Here is a 21,652-nt window from a genome sequence, read left to right on the forward strand (position 1 = left end):
CAATCCCATATAAATCGCATACAAGTCTGTGTGTATACATATAGAGAGACGAGTCCAAAGCAGGTACCTATGGTGATGTACAGTTCCAGCAGATTCTTCACACCATCCTTGCAGAGTGAAGGGAGCAAAATGTAAAGAGAGAAATTTAGAGAGAGAAAGGTTAGATAAAGAAGGAAGAAAAACAGAGAATTCTGTGGAGAGCGAAACTTAGAGAAGGAAAAGCTTAGAGAGAGAAGAAAAAGAAGAGCAGATAATTCGACTGACATATATAGCTAGTGATTATCAATACATACACAGAAAAAAATTCTTTAATAGAATAAAAGTTATTCTAAAAAATTCTTTAATAGAATAAAAATTCATTCAAAGTTGTGATAGAGTGAGATTGTAAATTGTAAGAGTGGAGAACATGAAAATAATAAATAAAAAATATTATAATGAGAGGAGAAAAAATATGTAGAGTAGAAAAAAATAAAAAATAAAAGATAATAGGTTTTTTAAAAAAATAAAGAAAGTTTCACAAATCCCACCTGATAATATTTATGGTTGGTATAATGATAATAAGAAATAATGTGTGTGTATATATATATGTATGTATAAGCTCATGTAATAAAGATGATAGTGACAAAAAAAAATAATAGAAATATAAAAATATTTTGGGCCTACTATTAAATTTCTCTATTGATTGAGGTTTAATAATATAAGAAAATAAAAAATTTAGGTAGCTTAAAATATAGAAGGAAAAAATATGGGGTGCCTGAAATAAAAATAAAATAAAATAAAATAAAAAAATTGATAAACAATAAAAATCCTATAATTAACTTAAATATTTCTCTATTTGTTAATGTTTAATAATTAACTTAAATAAAAAATAAAAAATTATAATACATAAAAAAATAAAAAATTATGAGCCTTCACCAACTGCCTAACTCGCCTACGACTCCAGCCAGCCTCAAGGAAATTTGCTTCTCAAAATTTTTTTGGTACAAGTTCTTAAAGTTGACTAAGTTTCAAAAACACTTCAACAAAGTCAACAGTAATCGGATTGATGGATTAATATGGGACAATTTTCCGATTTAAATCAAGCAGGTTTTGCATTAATAAAATTCCATTTTACAAGTCTAGAGGATGTCACTATACATGTTTGGACCAAGGATCCAAAAAAAAGAAATTAAAGCTATGTACATAACATCCATATTCATTAAAGAATACAAGAAATATAGAAGAGAAGAAATTGTTTCAGCTCTTCATGACAAAAAGTCAGACCACCTAGCTGTATTGTCTTCACCATAAAAGATTATGTTTGCTCAAGACATTTGCATTTCAAAATTCCTTATGAGTTATGACTAAAGTTAAATTCATCAAGAAGGGAAAAACAATAAAATTTACAATAAAGTTGAATGGCACTGAAACCTAGCTAGTAAAATTTTTGGAAGAATACGTTGCCCGGAAAGTTCAGTATGCTTTCTAAAAGAAAGAACAAACCATTACTACAAAGCAGCCATCTCGATGATTGATTACACGGATTATGCTTCAACAAATGCCAGACTAGTCCGTAAAAATTTTGCCAGTACAATATCTCTCCGTTAATGGTACATGAAGTTCTTGCCTTTAGCGAGCATGTAACTTTGCGTAAAAGGGAGCCTGAAACACTAATCTTCCGTCAAAATCACTACCGGAATTGCCTTGTTAGTAAAACTTGAACACTCGACATGCAGCTCATCACCTACCTCAAAGTCCTTCCTGCCACTAGTCTGTAAAGAAGAATAAGTCATTTAAAATAGCATCAATTCACCAAAATAACTTTGGAGACTTGAGCTTCAAAAAGTTATGGAATCATCAAGCCATATATATGAAAAGGGAAAGAAAATATCAAGTTTTATCATTAAATCTTACAGTACACTACGTCATGGCATATTTTGATTCATGAAGGACCATATTTTATTTTGCTACTCATTGAAATAGTTTGCTATAAGGTTCAAGCCATTATGTTCCCTTGAGTTATTAATCAGACCCACCCCATTTGGATGCAATCTGGTGTTCAGGTCAAGGCCATGAGAACGGTAAAAAATTAGTTTGAAATAGTTTGCTAGGTTCAAGCCATAATTTGTTACTAGAAATGATTTAATCGCCATTTGGACTGGATTTGTTTTAGCGTCTGGAATTTTCCTTCTAAGCATAGCACATTACTATACCCCAACCCGACAATCTAGTTAATGGTGATTTACTTTGGTTGGCATTAGCTGTAACTGTTTTATTTCGTATAAAGTAGTGGTGTCACATATATATAGAGAATGGAAAATATTTTTCCAAGATTTATGTAGTCGTACTTTTTTGAATTCTAAAACACTTCTAAACACTCCTACCATATTTAGCAATCTACAAAAACACTCCAAAACTTCATTAATCTAGAGTAAGCAGTGACAGCAAGATAAACTTCCTAATTAATCTAGAGTAAGCAGTGACAGCAAGATATACTTACTATAAAAGGGAAGACAAAGAAATTTAACAATAGGTGTCCATTGAAGTTGATAATAGTATTGTTTAGGTGATCTGTGTAGAAGTTAAATCTGTCAATCCAGATTGTTAAAAAAAATTACACAATTTTAAACAATCCAAATTGTTACACACAAAGGATGGAGTCCACAATATTATGTTCAAATTGTTATAACCTAATGTAATCAATAAACAGTATAGGAAAATCAATAATCACATTGTTGATAGTCGTCCTAATCTTACAGTACACATGCACTTCATGGTACATCACGAAAGACAAAACTTCTATTTTGTATACCTGAAAATTGTTTGTAATGAGTAACCATATTATGTTTTCCTTATGGATTCTTGAAAATTAATCAATGTTGTTTCATGTTACACAATACCAAACCAGATTATGAATGGGGCGTCAAATTCATTAGAGAAACCAACATAATTCTCATGCTATTATGGTAAAAAACAAAAATGACTGCCAAGAAAGCATAAATAAGAAGGTGGAGCATACCTCAAACCGATACATCCCACGAATTCCACCACCCAAGTCAAGGACTAATCCACGAGCACGAATTTGATGAACCTTAGCAGTTACCTTCATTCCAATCTTCAGATTTTCCTCAGAAACAGCAGTCCCCACAGTAGCTTTCCTACCATTTCTTTTGTTTTGAGAATGTGGAGTGGACACAGAACCGCACTTATCATCATCTTCATCTCCGCTTACAAAGCTTGAATTGGATTCTTTTTCCCTTTCCTTTGGTAAAACTGTTTTTGACCTTTTGGCTTTTGTGGTTGAGAACAGACCAGAACTAGAAACATTTGGAGATGGCAATATTTTTGACTTTGATTTGGGACTACTCTTAGAACTCTGATTCAAACCAGCAGATTTTTCCTCTTCGTCACACTCAGCAGCACTTCGAATTAGAATTGCTGTTGATGATGAAGAAGAGGAATCTACTCCACTACTTCCATATTTGCTCACTGGCATATTCTCCACGGTAAAGTCATGTTTTTCTTGTTGATTGGGTTCATCCCCAACCGATGCCCAAACTTCAGGCACTTGTTTAATATGTGCAACGGATCCTTCAACCAAATTATTTGTTTGAGATTCTCGATGAGGTAAAGTTGCTTTAAGAGATAACTTAATGTTACCACGAACATCCTGCCCTATGCACATTAAGGAAAGTTGCTGGCCAACAGATACCACATCTGAAACTCGGGAAACCTGATGAGAAACAGGGAACAAGGTATTAAAAAAAATATCATACATAAGATGTAAGTTCCTCGACAAAATGATCCATGAGCAATCCCTACAACAGAAGAAAATAATCCAAAATCAATGTTCCCTACAAAAATATTTATTTTCAATATTCAATTGCAACAAAAAAAATCACAATCACCGGACATTGTGGCCTATAAAACTAAATGAATAGGTCAATTAAACAATAAAAAGAAAAATAAAACAAGGGCTGTATGCCTAGTGGTACTTCCTCACCTTCCATAGGAAGGTCGAGAGTTCGGCAAAAAAATGCTGGGGAGGAGGGGAGCCATGCTAAACCTGCACTGTGATGGTAACACCACTGATGGCTTAGAACTGCCAAGGCAAGACACTGAATGAATTGGGGGCTAAGCGTAGGGAGAGGGCCCATTTGAGGTAGTGACCAAATGAGCCAATGTGCCATTGCTTTAGCATCTTCTGCCTGACCCTACAGAACGAAGCAATGGAACAAAAGTGGGAGCCAGCAGGTGCGGATGTGGGAGGGAAGGACAGTGTAGAACGGAGAAGAATCATTCACACAAAAGTAAAATACAAAGAGAAAGGAAAAAAAAAAAAAAAACACTTAACAGCAGTCCAAAACTAACAAAAAGAAATTAAAGAAAAACAAAGATTTTGAAAACCTAGACAAATGTACCTCAATAAGATAATAAACATGCAAGAATTTACATCTTAGATCATATGTATGGATGGTATGAACTGCCTAGACAAGAATTCTTTCATGAGTTAGACAACATATTAGGACCTAATTTAATTCATTGAAGCAATGTCTCAACTATTTAAATTGACTAGACCATCCTGTTCACGATTTTACCATCTCGGGACCATTTCTTCCACTAATTTATAGTGCCATATATTCATTTAAAAAACAATCACCAAATGTCGAAACATTTTCCAAAAAACTGTCTACTTCAAAAAGGGAAGAAAGAAGGATGGTCAAATACTGACAAAAACGGAGGTTGATGGATGACAACTCAACTGAGTTTATGTAGTAAGTTCTATATCTTGTCTGTTACTTCTCTGTTGTACGAAGGATTAGGAATATTATCCTTCTATGCAAGATGACTTCCAGTTTCTATGCAAGATGACTTTCAGTATTTTGAAAACAGTAAGTGGAAAACACAAAATCATGTACTAATAGTGTTCCAAGTATGTGAAAAAATAATTAAACCTTATTAGTAAAAAATTTAAACAACTAACTAGCTGGTTTGGTCGACCAGATAATATGACAGACATCACATTAGTACTTCATTCACCATAATAATTCCAATTAACATGTTGAACATTTAACTGTTTAAGATTAATAAAAGATACAAGTTTCGAATAATCTTCAGTTAATAACACAAAGTCAAAAACTAGTCTCTAAATATCAGCATAGTGTTAGAATAATAAGAGCCACAAGGTACTACATGTTGGATCTCATATGCACAAGATAAAACTGAAGCCAATCAAATCAAACAAACAGAACAGAAGTTCTCAATTTAAAAATGGGAAAATAATCAAGATTGACCTAAGTTATCACCTCATTTATTCACATACCGGTTCATGCGACAACTCAGAAATGTGCAGGAGTCCTTGTTGGCCACCATTGAACTCCACAAACGCGCCATATTCTTTAACAGATGTTACAATGCCTTTATAAATTCCTCCAATTTCAATCTCACGACCGATTATAAAGTCAACCTGAGGGCCACATCAAAATCACAAGTACTTCAAGTTTATAAATATTAGAGATTAAGGATGTCCATAAGGATGGCTAAACATTATGAGATAGAAATAATTGGCATAGTAGATAAATGATAATGCACAAGGGCAGGTCTCGAAGGCATCAAAAGCCATTGTCTACAATTCCAGGCTAGTAGTTAAACTCTATGTTATATGGACTCCTCAAAAGTAGTGAAGTACCCGTGTCGGACAAATATTGCTCGGACATGGGTATGGAATATGTGTCCGACACTCTTGGTTAAGACATTTACTTAAAAAGCATATCCAATCATTCAATTTCATTATATTATTACTTTAAAATGAGTTAAATGACTATATTGAACACTTTGTTACATAAAAACATTACTTTATTCTAGAAATTAAAACAAAATAATTAAATGAAATGAATATTTAGCAATGTCCTTGTATCCTTCTGTTTGGAGATTTGACACATCCAATGCATGGATACGTACCCGTACCCGACACTCGTAACCGAGTCCATGTAACATATGTTAAACTAAGGAAGCATCAACTTCCCAAGTTCCAACAGCAGTAAGTTTTTCAAACATTAAAGCAAGAATCTTTTCAGAACAAACTCAAATCAGTTATAAAACATTCAGTAACTATATGATCTTATGTTGGAGAAGAAGCTATCGACTATATGTCAAGGAACTCGTTCTGCGGTTTCAAAATCCAACTAGAATTTTCATTTTCTGGGGAAGAAGACATTGCCTCATAGATAAAATGACCCAAAACAAGGGGCATGGATGGGAAAATAAAAGGAAAAATTTAAGAAACAGAAAAGCTCTGGAGTTGGACCAGAAAGTAGGCAGAAAGCAATTAGCATCAACATATGACCCAATGCATAGGGTACAAGACAGATAACAAATTCCATATCAAGTACACTTAAAACCACACGTCAAAATATGCTAGAATAACTGCTCATTCCTCTGAAGTGACTGTTTGCTCTATTAGCAATCGCTTCGTCTCCAATCCCTTTCAAACAGAAACAAATTGTTATTACGAATTAGTTCCACTAGTCAAAGACCATGCAATTAGATTAAGTGTTCTTATGAGAGCATGACTGGCAACCTACTTTTGACTAATTTCTACCACGTTTAAATACTAAGAGATAACTTCCTGAGTAAATCGTAAAAACCAAAGTACATCAACTCGAAGTTTGAGGTAACTCAAAATCGGTAATCAACCAAATGAACAACGCCTATCAAGTTCGAAATGCACACATTCAATACATAAATACTAGTTTATTTTCCAAAGAAGAAGCAATTTTCAGAAGGGGTTATTGCTTTAAGCATTGATGCTCAAACCATCAATAAACTTTTATGTACCCAATACTGAAAATTGCAACACTCCTAATCTAAAATAACAATCTTTCCCCACACTCAAAAACAAACAGTAAAAGTTAGTTGAGAAAGTGAAATATTTACGTGAATACCATCTACCCTAAAAGCTTAAGCTGTTAGAGACGGTGCAACTTTAATATTTAAATCCTCTAACATGCTCCTCACGAGTGGCCTTCTTTTGGTCCAACACGTGTTTTAATTTTAATGATCTGGGTGACGATGAGGTCTGAACTCAGGATCTTACCTGTTCAAATACCATGTTAAGCCGATAGAGAGGATGGAACTTTAATAACTAAAGCCTCTAACGTAACCAAAATACAACCGTTTCTCGAAAGACGATACCTAATGAAACCTATGAACAACATAAATTATGACACTATATTTCTTTAATGGAAGGAACAAAAATTATAGTAAATCTCTCTTCTTCTTTTTTCATAATGACATATTGTTCATATCAAGAGATAATGTCAACAATGCTTCAAAAAATAGTAGTAAGTAAAACTGCACAACTTGCTTTGATTTTTGAGTGTATAAAGTTCAAATCTAGGCATTTATAAATCTTATAACCTCAGAGCATCTTTAATCAAATTAATTAGTATTCCCCCACATAATAGGCTCGTGACACTATAACATGATGGAAACTTCTGAAATGCAATCCATTTCTTTTTCTTCTTTTGTTTAATATTTTAAAACGGATCATGTCAAGTTTAGAGTTTACAGTTTCTGAAGATCCTTGAATTGTTGAAAAGTAGATATATAGTAAACAATAAAATATTACTCCAGTGAAACCACCATGTTCCAATTGAAGGCAAAAGACAGTAAGTCAACAGAGTACACGAAGTACCTTTTCTAGTACTTTGTCCATTACAGATTGATTCTTAGCAACAATATTAAGTGTTCCATCGCTCAAAGAAATCCGCGCACCTGAAATTTTACAAGTATATATGCCTTATTATAGAACTAACGATAAATGCATCAAAAGTCTTGACCATATGTAAGAATTCAAAAGAAGAACAAGAAGAAGTTTCCACTAAACAACATCCAGACATTATAATAATCCAAGCAAGTTTGAGTGTGGTTGAGAACTTGTAGATGGAACATGAAACAGAGAAGTGTACAGCAGTTTTCATGGCTGCCAAGCCGATCTTACAGAATAATTTACATTCAAAGATGAATCTAAATTACAAATCATTGATTAAACAGTCAAGAAAGTACCTTTTATCTTTATTGTCATACAATTGATGAAAAAGTAGTCAACTTGCAAGTAATATAAAAAGGAACAAATTTCAGTATACAAGAGTTTGCTGCGGCAGGAATCATCATTTAAAGGAATTTTATGAACATTCAAAGTAGTCATTTGAGTGAAAGCACATGCCAACAGACAACCTCTGAAATCCATATACAACCACTTTTACAAGAAAAAGTTTAGAATTACATCATAAGACCACATTAACCATATCAAGATGCCTGAAGGGCCATAAATTATTAATAATAAATAACAATAACAACGAGGTAAAAGAAGTAATAGGTAAATTGTAATCCATTAACCATAACAAATGCTAAACATCATAAGAGGGACCCTAAAGATTGAACTGAAATATATGGAAGCATCCTCGAGCTTAAATGATACCTGTTTCTTCTTCAATTTTTCTTTTCGATACACCTAAAGGGCCACTGAAGCGGCGAAGAGCGTCATTGCTGAACTTCAAGGTAACTGCAATAAGGATCATAAATGTTAAGCAAAAGTACAATCATCACAGTCAGATACAAGGAAATAAGTCATATACGAAACAGAGTCCAATGAGAGTTGTACATCCTACCCAATTTTCGAGAATTCCTGTCATCCTGAGTTCGGGGTGCATTTATCTCTCGCTCCATGTGGTCAAGGATTTGAAGCCGACCTCTAAAAGCTGGTTCTAAAGACTCACAAATAATATCTAAAGGTATTCCAGCAGGCTTTATATCCAATTGAATTGCCGTTATTCCATTTCGTGTTCCTGAAATTTTGAAGTCCATGTCCCCCAGATGATCTTCCAAGCCCTAGAGACGGACACACAGAAAAAAGGTGTGGGAGGGAGGAAAAAACTGGTAAGAACTTTAGATGCTGCAGGTAAAAGATTACAAGAACTTGATACCGGTTGAATGCCCCCCCCCCCCCCCCCCAAAAAAAAAAAAAAAAGGCTTGACAGGTCAAAATAAATGAAAATAAAAGGTCTGAAGACACTAAATTAAAGAAGAAAACGATATAAAACTGATACAAGGAAAGAAAAGAAGTGCTTGTATCAGCTCATTTTTAAAGAAATGTTCAGATCAAGAAAAAGGTAAGGCATAGTAACTGAGAGAGAGCCTCACCAGGATGTCAGTCAGTATACGGTAATCTTTGATTTCACCGGTAGATGGATCAACTTCACTAACTAGGCCCACTGACAGACCTGCCACATGTTCTCTTAATGGAATGCCGGCGTCCAGCAAAGCCATACTGCCTGCAATAAATAAAATGCAAAGGAAGCATATCATGTCTCGGAGTGGAACAATACTTGTACATAACTAGTGTCAAATATGGAAAATAATTCAAATTTAGTATTGAAAAGCTTTGGTTGAAAAGAAGCTATAAAGATCCATTTAAATTAATAAATTCATGATATGCATCCCAGTCATCTAAGTGATCTCAACACCAACCACTGAACTACAGAAAGTTATCAATTCACATTTTCACCCAATAAAAACAATTTCAACCACCAGCAAAAATGAGAAGGTATAAAATCCAACGCTAACAAAATACAAACCGAGCAAAAAAAAAAAAACAAAGGATGAACTTCCAAAGTGGAGAAATTCATTTCATAAGAACGGGCACAGTGGAATTCCAGATGGAAGCTGTTGCAGTAAGTTAGAAAAGAGTACCTCCACAGACAGTTGCCATTGATGTTGAACCATCAGAGGCCATGACTTCAGAATTGATACGAACTGTATATGGAAAATCATCTTCAGGAGGTAAGACAGCAAGCAGAGCTTTCTCAGCAAGTGTCCCTACATACAATGAGAACCCAAGCACACAATAATGTATTTAGATTTTTTTAGGATACTAAATAAAGCATATATTTTTTATGAAGATGTCTAGCCATTTATTAGATAAAACAGTTCAGTGGCTCCCATTGAAATTGTACAGGAATCATCATTGCATGAGAAACATAATTACCAATTCATAAGGAGATAAAATTGGCACACATGTTAATCATCAATTTCAGAAGAAAATTTGAAAAGGCATTCCAATACTTTTCACATGATCAAATAAAAATCAAACATCATGAAGAATGGTTGCGGGCTGATAATATCAACATCTAGAACAGAGCTGAGCCCAAACCCACCCTGCAAAACCGCATTGAAAACAGAGATCTTTGTGCAAAAGCCAATTTCTACTTAAACGTTTTCCAGACTCCAGGGTTGTGCATAACAACATTAAAGCTACATATCCTGGCAAGGATTTGTGTAGATTGGACACTGGATCAAGCCACCCACGCAATCATTGAGAAACAAAGGATGATGCTAAGTGTTTTGCCATGGAAATTGCAACCTCTTTAACTTTCAGATGACTTTTCTTTTCAGAGTCTGGTGTTAAAATGTGTTTCCAGGGACAACAAATACACATTATTCAAAATTTCTATACTACCTGATTAAGTAGAAGTATTAAGGAAACCTAGTTCTTCTCGCTAAATATCTTCAAATTTGAGGAGCTCAATAAATCTATACGAAGGATTTAGATGCGTCCATCCATGGGCTTTTAAGAAAAATGTTTTACAAACTCCACTTAAATGCTGGACACATACAATAGCTGAATCAAAATGCTTCTGAACCGAAATCTCCTGAATCACATTATTCAAGATTTATTTGTGCAAACGAATAGTTGGAATTTGATTGCAGTACCACAAACAAATTTTTAAGTACTAATTTTAACAGTAAAAATTGTATAAGTTTGTCCTATAGGGTTTTATCAATTTCTTTTTCAATTGCCGGCGAATCTTTCACATTTTTCATACTTCAACCTACTTTTGATTAAAAAGTATTCAAGCTGATCATTTTTCATTGTTAGTTATTATTCAGTATATTTTTCTATACTTTTAACCAATACTTAATTGTTCATGTCTTGGACGTTCTTGTTACAAATATTTAAATTATCATAATTTTCTTGTTGCGCTTTCATGATACTATGTGGAAATACTGGGTAACTTGTATTCCTAAAAATTTTGAGTTTTAAAAGTCCCTCAAAAGGTAGGAAGCTAAATGGCATCACGCACTGGGCCTTAGTTGTGTTAAATCAATATTCCGAAAACTCCCCTCTGGCATTGTAATTTCCCTTTACATCCTCATCACATGGGAGGAATAACTCCCTGCATTAACAGAGGAGCAATACTTGCTGTCACATCTTTTCAGCGTTACAGCTCTTATCAGACCCCACAGGTGTTTAAAGTATCTGGCATTTGCAAATGCATAACTTACTTTATAGCAGAAATGTCCAAGCAGTCTCATGACGATGATGGGCTTCAATATAAATTGTTAAAATTTTATTTCTTATTTTCCAAACTGCATGTTTCCAGTGCCAACTTGTCTCCATTGAAATTCAGAGTGCCTATTCAGTCTTCAAGAAATCTTTACAAACAATTTGACATGATCTATAACATCTTTGAACTCCTCCCGATGAAAAAAAATATGTTCCAGTTCCGTAGAATCAGTTCAAACCCACCAGTTGGACAGTGAGACAGAATTTCCACACAAACTTACTCAATGGCATGAATGTTTATGATCATAGTTGCAGGTTTTAGAAGTATCCACATGTAGCATATACAAGCTATGTTTTGCACATTTCACATATTTTTTCCCTGGTGTGCAGAATATGAGAATAGTACTCGGTATGGCAAAAGTTTTAGGAAAAGCAAACATGAAGAGTTGTAAATCTCAAGCAGCAGATTCATCAGAACAGGGTAACAAAGTGAACTTGACATGTTAAATTCAAGTTATTAGTTTTAAGTTCTTAATTTATTTTTGGTATAGCAAAATAACATTGAAAAAGTCAATCGGCTTACCATGCCCAACTTCACGTCTATTCAGGCCAACTCGTTTACCAACTTCATTAATACAAAATGGTGGAAAGCTATAGTGAAGCATGAAGCGCTTGGATGGGGGACCAACCAGGGATTGCAAACGTTGAGCATCTCCAGGTGCTCCAAGGGTCACAGTACAGAGAACCTATAGAACATCAAACATATGCTTCCAGTAGTAGAACTAAATGTATAGTTGTGGCATATTATAATTTCTTTATTAAGGTCATCTTAGTCAAACAACACAAGGCAGAAAATTTTAAGTACTGACCTGAGTATCCCCACGCGAAAAAAGTGATGATCCATGTAATGCAGGTAAATAACCAGCTTCACAATACAAAGGCCTTACTTCATCAAGACGTCTCCCATCAACTCTTAGTCCTTCATCAATGATCCTTTTGCGAACAACCTGATATTTTCATAAAACCTTTGAGACACTAGTCTTCATTGAGATATATGAAAACCAAAACAAAGATAAACATAAATTAATTACAAATATCTAAGAAGCCTACATCAATACATCCTCCTTCCCAATCTAAATGTTCCTGTTGGGGATCCCAACATTGGGATAAAAAGGCATGAACGGGATTCACATTGGTTCAGGAAGATTAAATTGTCAAAATTGTCCTTCTAAATTTACTTTTTGTATAGTGATTTGGGTGCTAACTTTTCCAAAAAGGGAAAAAAGGGTAAATTAGGAATGCTATAGATAAGTAAATTCATTTTTCAAATGGACATCTAAAGATGGAAAGAGGGACATTCTCCATATGTGACAAAGAAAGTAGTTCCTAAAAGACAATCTAGTTTCTCATAAACAACATTCCAAATGCCAATCATTTGGTTTTATGATCCAAGAATATGACATATCACACATTTTTATATTGTTCAAGAGACAGATACCTAGCAGTCTTAAGAAGACTAAGTAATATATTTTCTAAAAGAGGAATCACCAACTCCATGAGCAACTTATATATCATATCAGAACATAGACAGTCGCATAACTCAATGACAATTCATAGTTACGATGTGTGTTTATGTAAATATGTGTCAAAAGAAAAGGAAGTTCAAACATATATCATAGTTAGCTGTGCAAGCAGGAATGTAGTGGAAGAACTTTAGTGGATATAACTTGTGCAACAGACTGAGACAGGGGACCTCTATGCATACCTCTTTCCTTACTGTGTCAACTGTCTTTGATACAACTTTTAAGCCTTCTTCATCACATTCTTCCTCAAGTGCTGTTTTTACATCTTGTGTAATTTTATCCAAGGCTTCTCCACGTTCGAACTGAATGAGAATAGCACGACAACCATTACTTCAAAAGAATATACTAAATACAAGCATCACAATCCCTTTCTTGTCTTGGAAGAAACAGGTCAAGAGCCACAGAAACAAATAATATCCATAAAATTTATTTTGCTTTTGTTGCTCAAACAAGATCATGCACACCTTGCCATACGCAGGATCTGTAAAAACATCTTTAATAGGTGCTTCAGCCAAGTTCCTGATTTTTTCCAATGTACTCTCTGACACCATAGACAATTTATATTCCTTCTTGTGTTTACCAGCTTTGGCCGCCAGTCTAATTTGAGGCTCAAGATATTTAACTGCCTGATAATCAAACTTACAATTTTTTATAGAATTCAATCATTAAAAAAAAAAAAAATGAATGCCTAAAAAGTTGTAATGAGGCAAATGACTCACCTCAGGATGAGCCATCCTTAAGGCAGCTTCCAGATCTCTTTCAGAAATCTCACGGGCTTGCACATCTATCATCAAAGTTTTATCCCTTGTGCAGGCATATACCAAATTGAGATCACTTAAGCTAAGCTGTGTGGCATCCAATAAGTTTGCAGGACAAGTTAGAATATGAAAAAGAAAATAATAACTATGAGAAAGCATATCTGTAAATGCTTTCAGCATATTGCAAGACTTGGGAGCAGTGTCAAGTTCACTTATGAAAACACTACATTGTATCAGACTGCTTGATAATGGAAAATAGTTATGTGCATTTTATAACAAAAACAAAATAGGGAACTATCCTTTTACAAGTGATACTATATCGATCAATCATTGAAAAAACAGAACCGATCTCATATTAACAAAAGAATAGGAATTCCTATTTGGATTTTGGGTAACAATGAAGGGGACTAGGGTTGGAAAATGCTATATAAGTGTTACAGAATTCAAATAAAATCAGATCATAAGCAGATCCATAAGAAAGTGCCAACAAAAAAACATTAAAAATTAAATTTAAAAAAAAAAAAAAAAAAAACTTGTGCGCAGTTTTTTTCTTTTTTAGGGGGTGACTTGATTAATTGTCTCATTTATAAGTATCACTCTTACCAGTAGTAAAAGATGGCCTTTCAGTGAACATGACAATGTTAGCACAGTGTCACTGTAGGAATTTATATATATATACAAGAAGGTTGGGGTGCTTCAGATGCAATATGAATTGTGTACTTTCAGTACTAATAACTACTAATTGTGGGAGACGTTGAATTTTTTAGTTAAAAAGAATGATTTAGTATTAGAGTTTTCAATTACAACTATCATCAACTTTTTATACAAAAGATGATAAGACAAAACATAAATTTCAAATGTATTTATATATGTGTTGTGCGCGCCTGTGCACTATTGTCTACTAACTCTAGGGGGGAAATGAGAAAGAAATAAAAAATCTAAAGTATTCTTTTTTCTTTTTCTTTTTTTTGACTTGAAAGCTAGTTAGATTGATAACTTGTCCTATGTTTCTGATCGGAGAATTTTTTAGTAAAAACATAAAATAAATAAGAATTTTGTTACTTTTAAATCGAATTTCTATATATATTTTCTCCATAATAGTAAATATAATATGATCTCTTTGGAAAAAAAAAAAAACAATTATAAGTAACAAAGTTATTACTTGTCTACCATGGAACTAAGTTGAACCAACCAAAGACAATTTAGAAATGAAGCAATTGACATTCAGGCAAGTAGCTTGCGAAGGTCAAAACTGCAGCTACTGCCCTGAACTAAACAAAATGGTCAATAACTAAGAAATAAAAACTAGTGTAGAGTAGTACCTCATCCATGCTTGGATTAACAACAAACCGCCCACAAATTCTCCCTATACGTATCATTCCAATCGGACCATTCCAAGGAATATCTGATAACATAAGAGCAGCAGATGTTGCATTAGCTGCCATTACATCCGGATCTTGTATCCCATCAGAAGAAAGAACACTTGCCGTTACCTATAACGCAGGTCATGATGATTTAGAGGGTAAGAGTAGGGATGTAAAAATAATATAATATAAAATAAATAAAAAATCGTTAACAAACCAGAACAGTTCGATCTTACCTGGACCTCGTGATAAAATCCAGCAGGAAAAAGTGGTCGTATAGGTCGATCTATGAGACGACCACATAAAAGTTCACGTTCTTTTGGAGGGCCCTCCCTCCGCATGAATGTGCCTGGAATCACACCTTGGGCAAATTGTTTCTCTTGATAATCAACCTTATAAGAAGCAAATGCCATTGAGATCTTCATGATGAAAAATGAACCAAGAAAAAACTTCCTCCCACCAGTTTCCCCAAACCCAAAACAAATAAGAAGCACTGTGAAACATCTATGGCATTGATGTTCAATAAAAAGCATTAAAAAACAAGTTAAAACATGAAATATCTGTACTGTAAATCAGGAGGCAGTGCTAAAAGTGGACCTATAATATACCATGTATCGACATTTCCAGAAGAATCCCACTACCAATGGACAGGACTAGATGCTAAGTTTTTCATTTTAATTTTTCCAACTTTTTTTTTTTTTTTTTTTTTTTGTCATTTCGACTTTCTATAAGTTTTCACTGTCTGTGTTGCATTTCTTCTTCTGTGGGTCATCAGCTTCTGTGGCAGAAAAGCCTTAGTATGACCGAGAAACAAAAGGGATATCAGAAAAGATATAGTAAGATTGAAATATACTACCTCACTACTAACCTCAACAACAAAAACAAAAAGGAACATGTAAAACAGTGAGAAATCTTAAAAATAAAAATTTAACTTTTCATCGATTTGAAATTGGCACTTGTTAAAAAAAACTCATTTTATCATACCAACACACAATATAGCTTGATGTCAATAACTTTGTTGAGGTTTTTTTTTTTATCGAAATCCACCAAAATAACTCTCTTGCAACGATATGCCAAGACTGATAAATGTTCTTTGATTAAACAATTGACTTCTAGGTCATTAAAAGCAACACGCTGCAATTTTTATTTCTTTGTTGCAACTTGTAACCTACCCCTAAATGATGAAAAGACAAGTGTATGAAAATGTTTCGCTATTTACGAGAAAAAAGAAACATTACAGCTAAAAAAGAACTTGACTTGCAATCATGTGATTCAAAATATAACTCATCTTTACTCGATGAAAACAGAGTTTGATCTTCAATAACAATGACAACATGAAGTATATGTGCTCACCGGGATTAAGAGTCCAACCAAGATGCTTCTTGGTTTGATCCCTCTACTAATCTCTACAATTTTACAAACTCATCATTCATGATTTTTAATGTCTATAAAAATTATCTCATTTCCAGATTGACTCCATTCAACCCAAAAACAGAAGTTTGAAACTTTGCCTAGATTTGAGCAATAGGATAACCTCATCGCTCTTTTATGATGCAAGAAATGTGACGAAAATCAAGCATTAGTTCTGTCTCCAACCACACAAAATCCACTAACAAACACCAACAGTATTTCACCTATCCCAAAAATGACTTCCTTGTAGAGTAACTTCAGGAAGAACATAGACTGATAAATGTGTTTATAAACCGTAACTAATCACAACATCTTCATAAATACCAACAATCTATATCAATTGGAATGTTTAAAATCTATATCAACAATAAGCCTAAAGGCCCTCAGTTGAACAAGGGAACATAATTAACATCATTTCACATATTAAATTACAAAAGGTATTGTATTGTGTGTAAAGACACCAAACCAGATGGATTATGCTACTAGCTAGGAAAGATGCTTGAAGTTTATTCGAAGTCAATAAAACAACAAAACAAATAAAGAAAAAGGTCACATAAGGTGTATAATTCAGGAATTGAGGTTTAGAAATGTGCAAAATGAAGCATGCAACAATTGAAAACTGCAACCTGAGTCGGTTGATCCAAACACGACCCAATTGATATGCGTGCTCACTTACAATTTTGACATGGGGTTTAAATTCTATGCTAAAAACTTCCGCTTTGACCACATAAAAAAAAAAACTCATATTAATATATAAAATGTGTATAAAGTATATGTAGACACATTTCACATACAGTGAGGGGTAAGAAGTCCCGAACGGCATCGCCTTTAGCTGAAGCAACAGTAGAAAGGAGTTTGGTCTCTTCCATTGCCAAAATAACCGAACCATTGGCAAACCGAGCGATCTTCCCTGTCTCTAGCGTAATTTTTCGTGATCCGATTTCAAATTCTTCCTTGAACGTTTCGAGAACCTTAGTTCCGGGGACGGTTGGTTCGGAGACTGACGCCGGAGACGGAGATGGAGACGGCGCGAAGCCGAGACGACCACTGCAAATGGTACGAAACCCTAATCCTCTCCATGTGAGAATGTAAGGTAGGGATGTGAGGAGTGGGTTGGTTCTGCTCGCCACGGACGCCATGGCGAAGAGAGAGTTCTAGAGAGAAAAAGGGGAGGAGGAAGACGGAGCTGTTAAGGTTTTAGGGTTTAAGAGGTTTTAAGCGCACGTGGCGACTGGCGAGTGAGAGTGAAATATGAATGTTGGGGTTTAGAAATGGGTTTTTATCGGCGTAGGAGACCGCAAACCGAATGGGATCTACACTGGCGGGCCCACCATAAAATTTTTTCTTTCTTCTTATTTTTCGTTTATATTGTGAGCACAAAGATTTGATAGCATTTTTTTCTTTTTTCTTTTTCTTTTTGCCATTATTACTTGCGTAAAAACTAGTTATTGGCAATAAATGATGTTCATCATGAAATTATTTTCATCATTTATATGGTTTTTTTTTTTTCCCAGCTGTCAATGTTTCTGTGTTAGTAGGGAAGGGGGAAAGATGGGGTGGGATTCGAATTTTGGCCAAAGGCCTCTCAGACTCATTTGCCCTGCCGCTGGTAATAAAAAGAGATTTAATTACGGTTCCGTAAATGTTCATATCATTTTAAGTGTTTAATTTAGGGTTGTAATTCGGACGATTTGAGCGGATTTGAGATATAATTTGAGCCCAACATATTATATAAAATGTTAAATTCAAGTCCAACCCTAATCCTAACCATGTCTTCAACCCTAATCCTAACCCTATCTTCAACCCTAATTACTCAAACGGAGCCCAATCAACCAGAACCCAACCCATCATTCTACTTTTAAATTCAGACTTACAACTCAAGCTTAAATTCCCGCTTAAAATTCCAGGTTAATTCGGTTTTCTCATGTGACTAATCTTCATACCAAAAATTGAATATGATTTTGAATTAGTTTTTTATTAAATTAATCTTAAACAAGAAAAAGTTTAAATATTTTTTATAAATTTTTAATAAAATACAAACAAATTCTTAGAAAATTAATTATCCTAAATGTTAACTACAATAAGTTAAATTTTGACAAAGGAAGTTGAAAAGTAAAAAGTAATCATAGTTTAATTATTATATATAATATATTAAAATTAAAAATATATATATAAAAATATTATTAAAATTCGGATTCGAGTTAACTCGGGTTGTTAGTATTTCAATTCAAGTCCAACCCTAATCAAACTCGGGTTAAGATTTTTCAACTCAAGCCTAATCCTAATTATAAAAATAATTGCCCAAATCCTCAAAAATTGGGCTGGGCTCCGGTTGGATTCGAGTTGCCAAACCCAAACTGCACCCCTAGTTTAATCATTTGATTCGTACACTTCAATTTCAATATTAATATGCAACTAGTATAATTTAAATCCATTATAAAAGAGAATAAGCTCACAATTTATTATGTTCGTTACGGGATAATGAAAGATAATTTTTAAATTGTTTTTATCATTACGTCGGTAATATTTATAATATTGTAATTAATAGAGGATGGTATGCAATTTGAAAATTTTGTTGTAAAGAAATAAAGATGACATGTCCCTTCTATTATAATTTATTTCCTTGTATCATCTACCTTATGGGCGAGTGCAAGAGGTATTGACAGACTACTACGCTGGACGAGTTACGGGTACACAATCTCATATTTCATAGGTGTGGAAAGGGAAAAGTGTTATATATAAAAGATTTGTACACTCCAAATGGTACGAGGCATTTGGGGGTAAAACCTAAAAGCAAAATTGTTCGGACTCTAGTCTAAAGTGGACAATATAATATCATGTGGTGGAATGGGTCGTTATAAATGGTATCCGAGTCTGACTTAACTGGAAGTGTGACTCGCCTAGGACTGTAAATGAACCGAGCTGTTTATCATAGATTGGGCTCGGCTCATTAAAAACTCGGTTCAGACTCGTTCGTTTAGTAAATGAGCCGAGCTTGAGCAACATTGAGCTCGGCTCGTTAAACTCGTGAACAAGTTCGTTAATTGGCCCATTTGTATTATCATTCTACAAGCACATGTTTAATTACTACTCTACATCTAAAAGATTTAGCCCATAAAAGTATAACTTTAGCCCAACTTACATGATTTCATTAAGGCCCATTAGTCCATCATCCAAATAAGATTTCATCTCAGCCTTAGAATCTTGTACATCTCAACCGTTGGTTTACGAAAGTTCAAAGAGATGAGAAGATAACCCTAGAACTATAAACTACAGCGGCACGTCCTCTTTAACTCCTCACCGTCAACCCTCTACAGCCATACGCGACAACTCTCTCTCCATTGTTCTATATCAAATTTTAAACTCAAGAAAAAATTAAAGACTATTAATAGAGTCGATAACCATGTCATGTTTGATTTTAACTTGAAGTTCTGTATTTATTTATTTTTATTGTTTGATCCATATCAGATGAATTTCTTTAACCATGTTAGGTTTGATTTTAACTTGAAGCTCTGTATATATTTTTTCTTGTCTGATCCATATCAGATGAATTTCTTTCTTATTGAAGACGCAGATCAGATTTTGTGGAGGGGATGTTCTTTGATTGGTGATAGTTGGTAAGTAAACGATCCTGAGTCGAGCCCGAGCTTGGCAAATCTTTATCGAGCCCGAGCTCGAGCTCAACCTAGCCAGGTTCACCCGAGCCCGAGCCGAGCCCGAGCAGCTCTCTGAAGTTGATGAGCCAAGCTTGAGCAAGCCAAAACTCGGCTCGGTTCATTTGCAGTCCTAGACTCACCCCTAAGGGAATGAATCAGTGATTGTGACGATCTTGTGGGCAGGTGCAATAGGCACTAACTGGCTACCACATTAGGCGAACTATAAGTGCACAATCCCACATGACGTGGGTGTGAAAAGGGAAAGTGCTATATATATAAGATTTGTGCACTCCAAGTACGAGGTATTTTGAGGTAAAACTTAAGAGCAAAACTGTACGGGTTCTAACCTAAAATAGATAATATATTATCATGTGGTGGAGTGGGTCGTTGCAATCTCTACTCAGTACTCGCTCATTTCTTCCTATTTTCTTTCCATTTCCTTTCTTCCTACCGAATAAGACATACGGGGTTAATAATGGTACGAGAGAACATACTCTCTGAGACCGTAACTCTATCTTATCACCCAAAAGCAGAGGAGGAAGTAACTGAATACCTAAAATATCGATTGGTTTATTACTATTTAAAAAAAAAAAAAATACATAATATAGTTTTTTGAAAACACCATTATTTTAGTTGAATATTTCAAGTTTTTTTTTTTTTTTTTTTTTTTTTTTCCTGATTTTAAGTTATAAGAAAGGAATGCAATATTCCCACTATACCCTTTTTTTTTTTTTTTTTTTTTCTAAATAAAATGACAAAAAGATCCATAAACTCATTAATGCATTGTCTATTATTTTAAAATACCATAATTATCCTTAATACAATAAACTTTAAAGGGGGCTTGTCCAAAAAGATAATTTATTCAACATATATAACCTTTAACTCTGTTTTTTTTTTTAGATTATATATATGTATATGTATATATTTATTTATGTATGTTATATTATTATTATTTTTTTGAATTTTGTCAAAAGAGAATCTATTCACTGGAGAGAATGAGAAAATTTATTCAATTGAGTTTTTTTTTTTTTTGTTTTTTGGGTGGGGGTGGGGTCCTTTGCTGTTTTTACTTTTTATTTATTTTTGACTCATCACAAAATATAGATAGTTTATTCAAGAGAGTTTTTTTATTTTTTTATTTTATTTTATTTTTTTTTACTGTTACTATCAAATCAAATAATTTATTTATAACTTGTTTTTGGGTTAGACGGTCAAAAAGATCGAAAATATTAAAGATGGGAGATATTTGGATGGATAGTTGTGTAATTTAAAAATAACTAATTATTCATTTGTAAAATTAAAATTTAGGGATACCAAGTTTCTATTTTTCAAATGAGAAATTAAGAGTTCGAGTTTCAGTGGAAGTATGTGTGTGTGAGTGCCAACTAAAAAAATAAAAATTAAAATTATAAGAGTTTTTCATTTTAGTTGAGTGCAAAGCCAAAGAAAACATAAAATTGACGGAGCAGATCAACGACCTTTTCATCCATGTTCCCCAATCCCCATCCAAAGCGGTGATATTCACACTCCGAATATTTGAATCTGAAGTTGTAGG

At 34.0% G+C, this 21,652-nt stretch overlaps 1 protein-coding gene across 1 annotated transcript; it reads right to left on the reverse strand.

The window, feature by feature from the left end:
* Window positions 1-1,366: 1,366 nt before the first annotated feature.
* Window positions 1,367-17,994, reverse strand: LOC132315751 (polyribonucleotide nucleotidyltransferase 2, mitochondrial). The gene is made up of 16 exons (XM_059814145.1): window positions 17,236-17,994; window positions 15,268-15,423; window positions 14,990-15,160; window positions 13,629-13,754; window positions 13,374-13,535; window positions 13,092-13,211; window positions 12,196-12,333; window positions 11,910-12,072; window positions 9,733-9,858; window positions 9,184-9,314; window positions 8,652-8,871; window positions 8,462-8,545; window positions 7,676-7,755; window positions 5,303-5,446; window positions 2,999-3,712; window positions 1,367-1,751 (listed from the first exon to the last, which is right to left on the reverse strand). Exons 1-16 carry the CDS (start codon window positions 17,578-17,580, stop codon window positions 1,650-1,652), a joined length of 2,982 nt encoding a protein of 993 aa, XP_059670128.1. The 5' UTR covers window positions 17,581-17,994; the 3' UTR covers window positions 1,367-1,649.
* Window positions 17,995-21,652: the final 3,658 nt, after the last annotated feature.

The sequence above is a fragment of the Cornus florida genome, unplaced genomic scaffold (genome assembly GCF_030987335.1).
Source record: "Cornus florida cultivar Cherokee Brave unplaced genomic scaffold, ASM3098733v1 CherokeeBrave_3.0.0_Hap2_Chr07, whole genome shotgun sequence".
NCBI lineage: Eukaryota > Viridiplantae > Streptophyta > Magnoliopsida > Cornales > Cornaceae > Cornus > Cornus florida.

What these genes read in the sequence shown, in the direction of transcription:
- LOC132315751 (XM_059814145.1), bottom strand. Translation starts at nt 17,580, where the DNA reads ATGGCGTCCGTGGCGAGCAGAACCAACCCACTCCTCACATCCCTACCT. An exon ending in TAGACGTGAAGTTGGGCATG is followed by an intron (nt 9,859 to 11,909) that starts GTAAGCCGATTG and finishes CATTGTATGTAG; the next exon opens with GGACACTTGCTGAGAAAGCT. An exon ending in AATGGCAACTGTCTGTGGAG is followed by an intron (nt 9,315 to 9,732) that starts GTACTCTTTTCT and finishes TATTTATTGCAG; the next exon opens with GCAGTATGGCTTTGCTGGAC.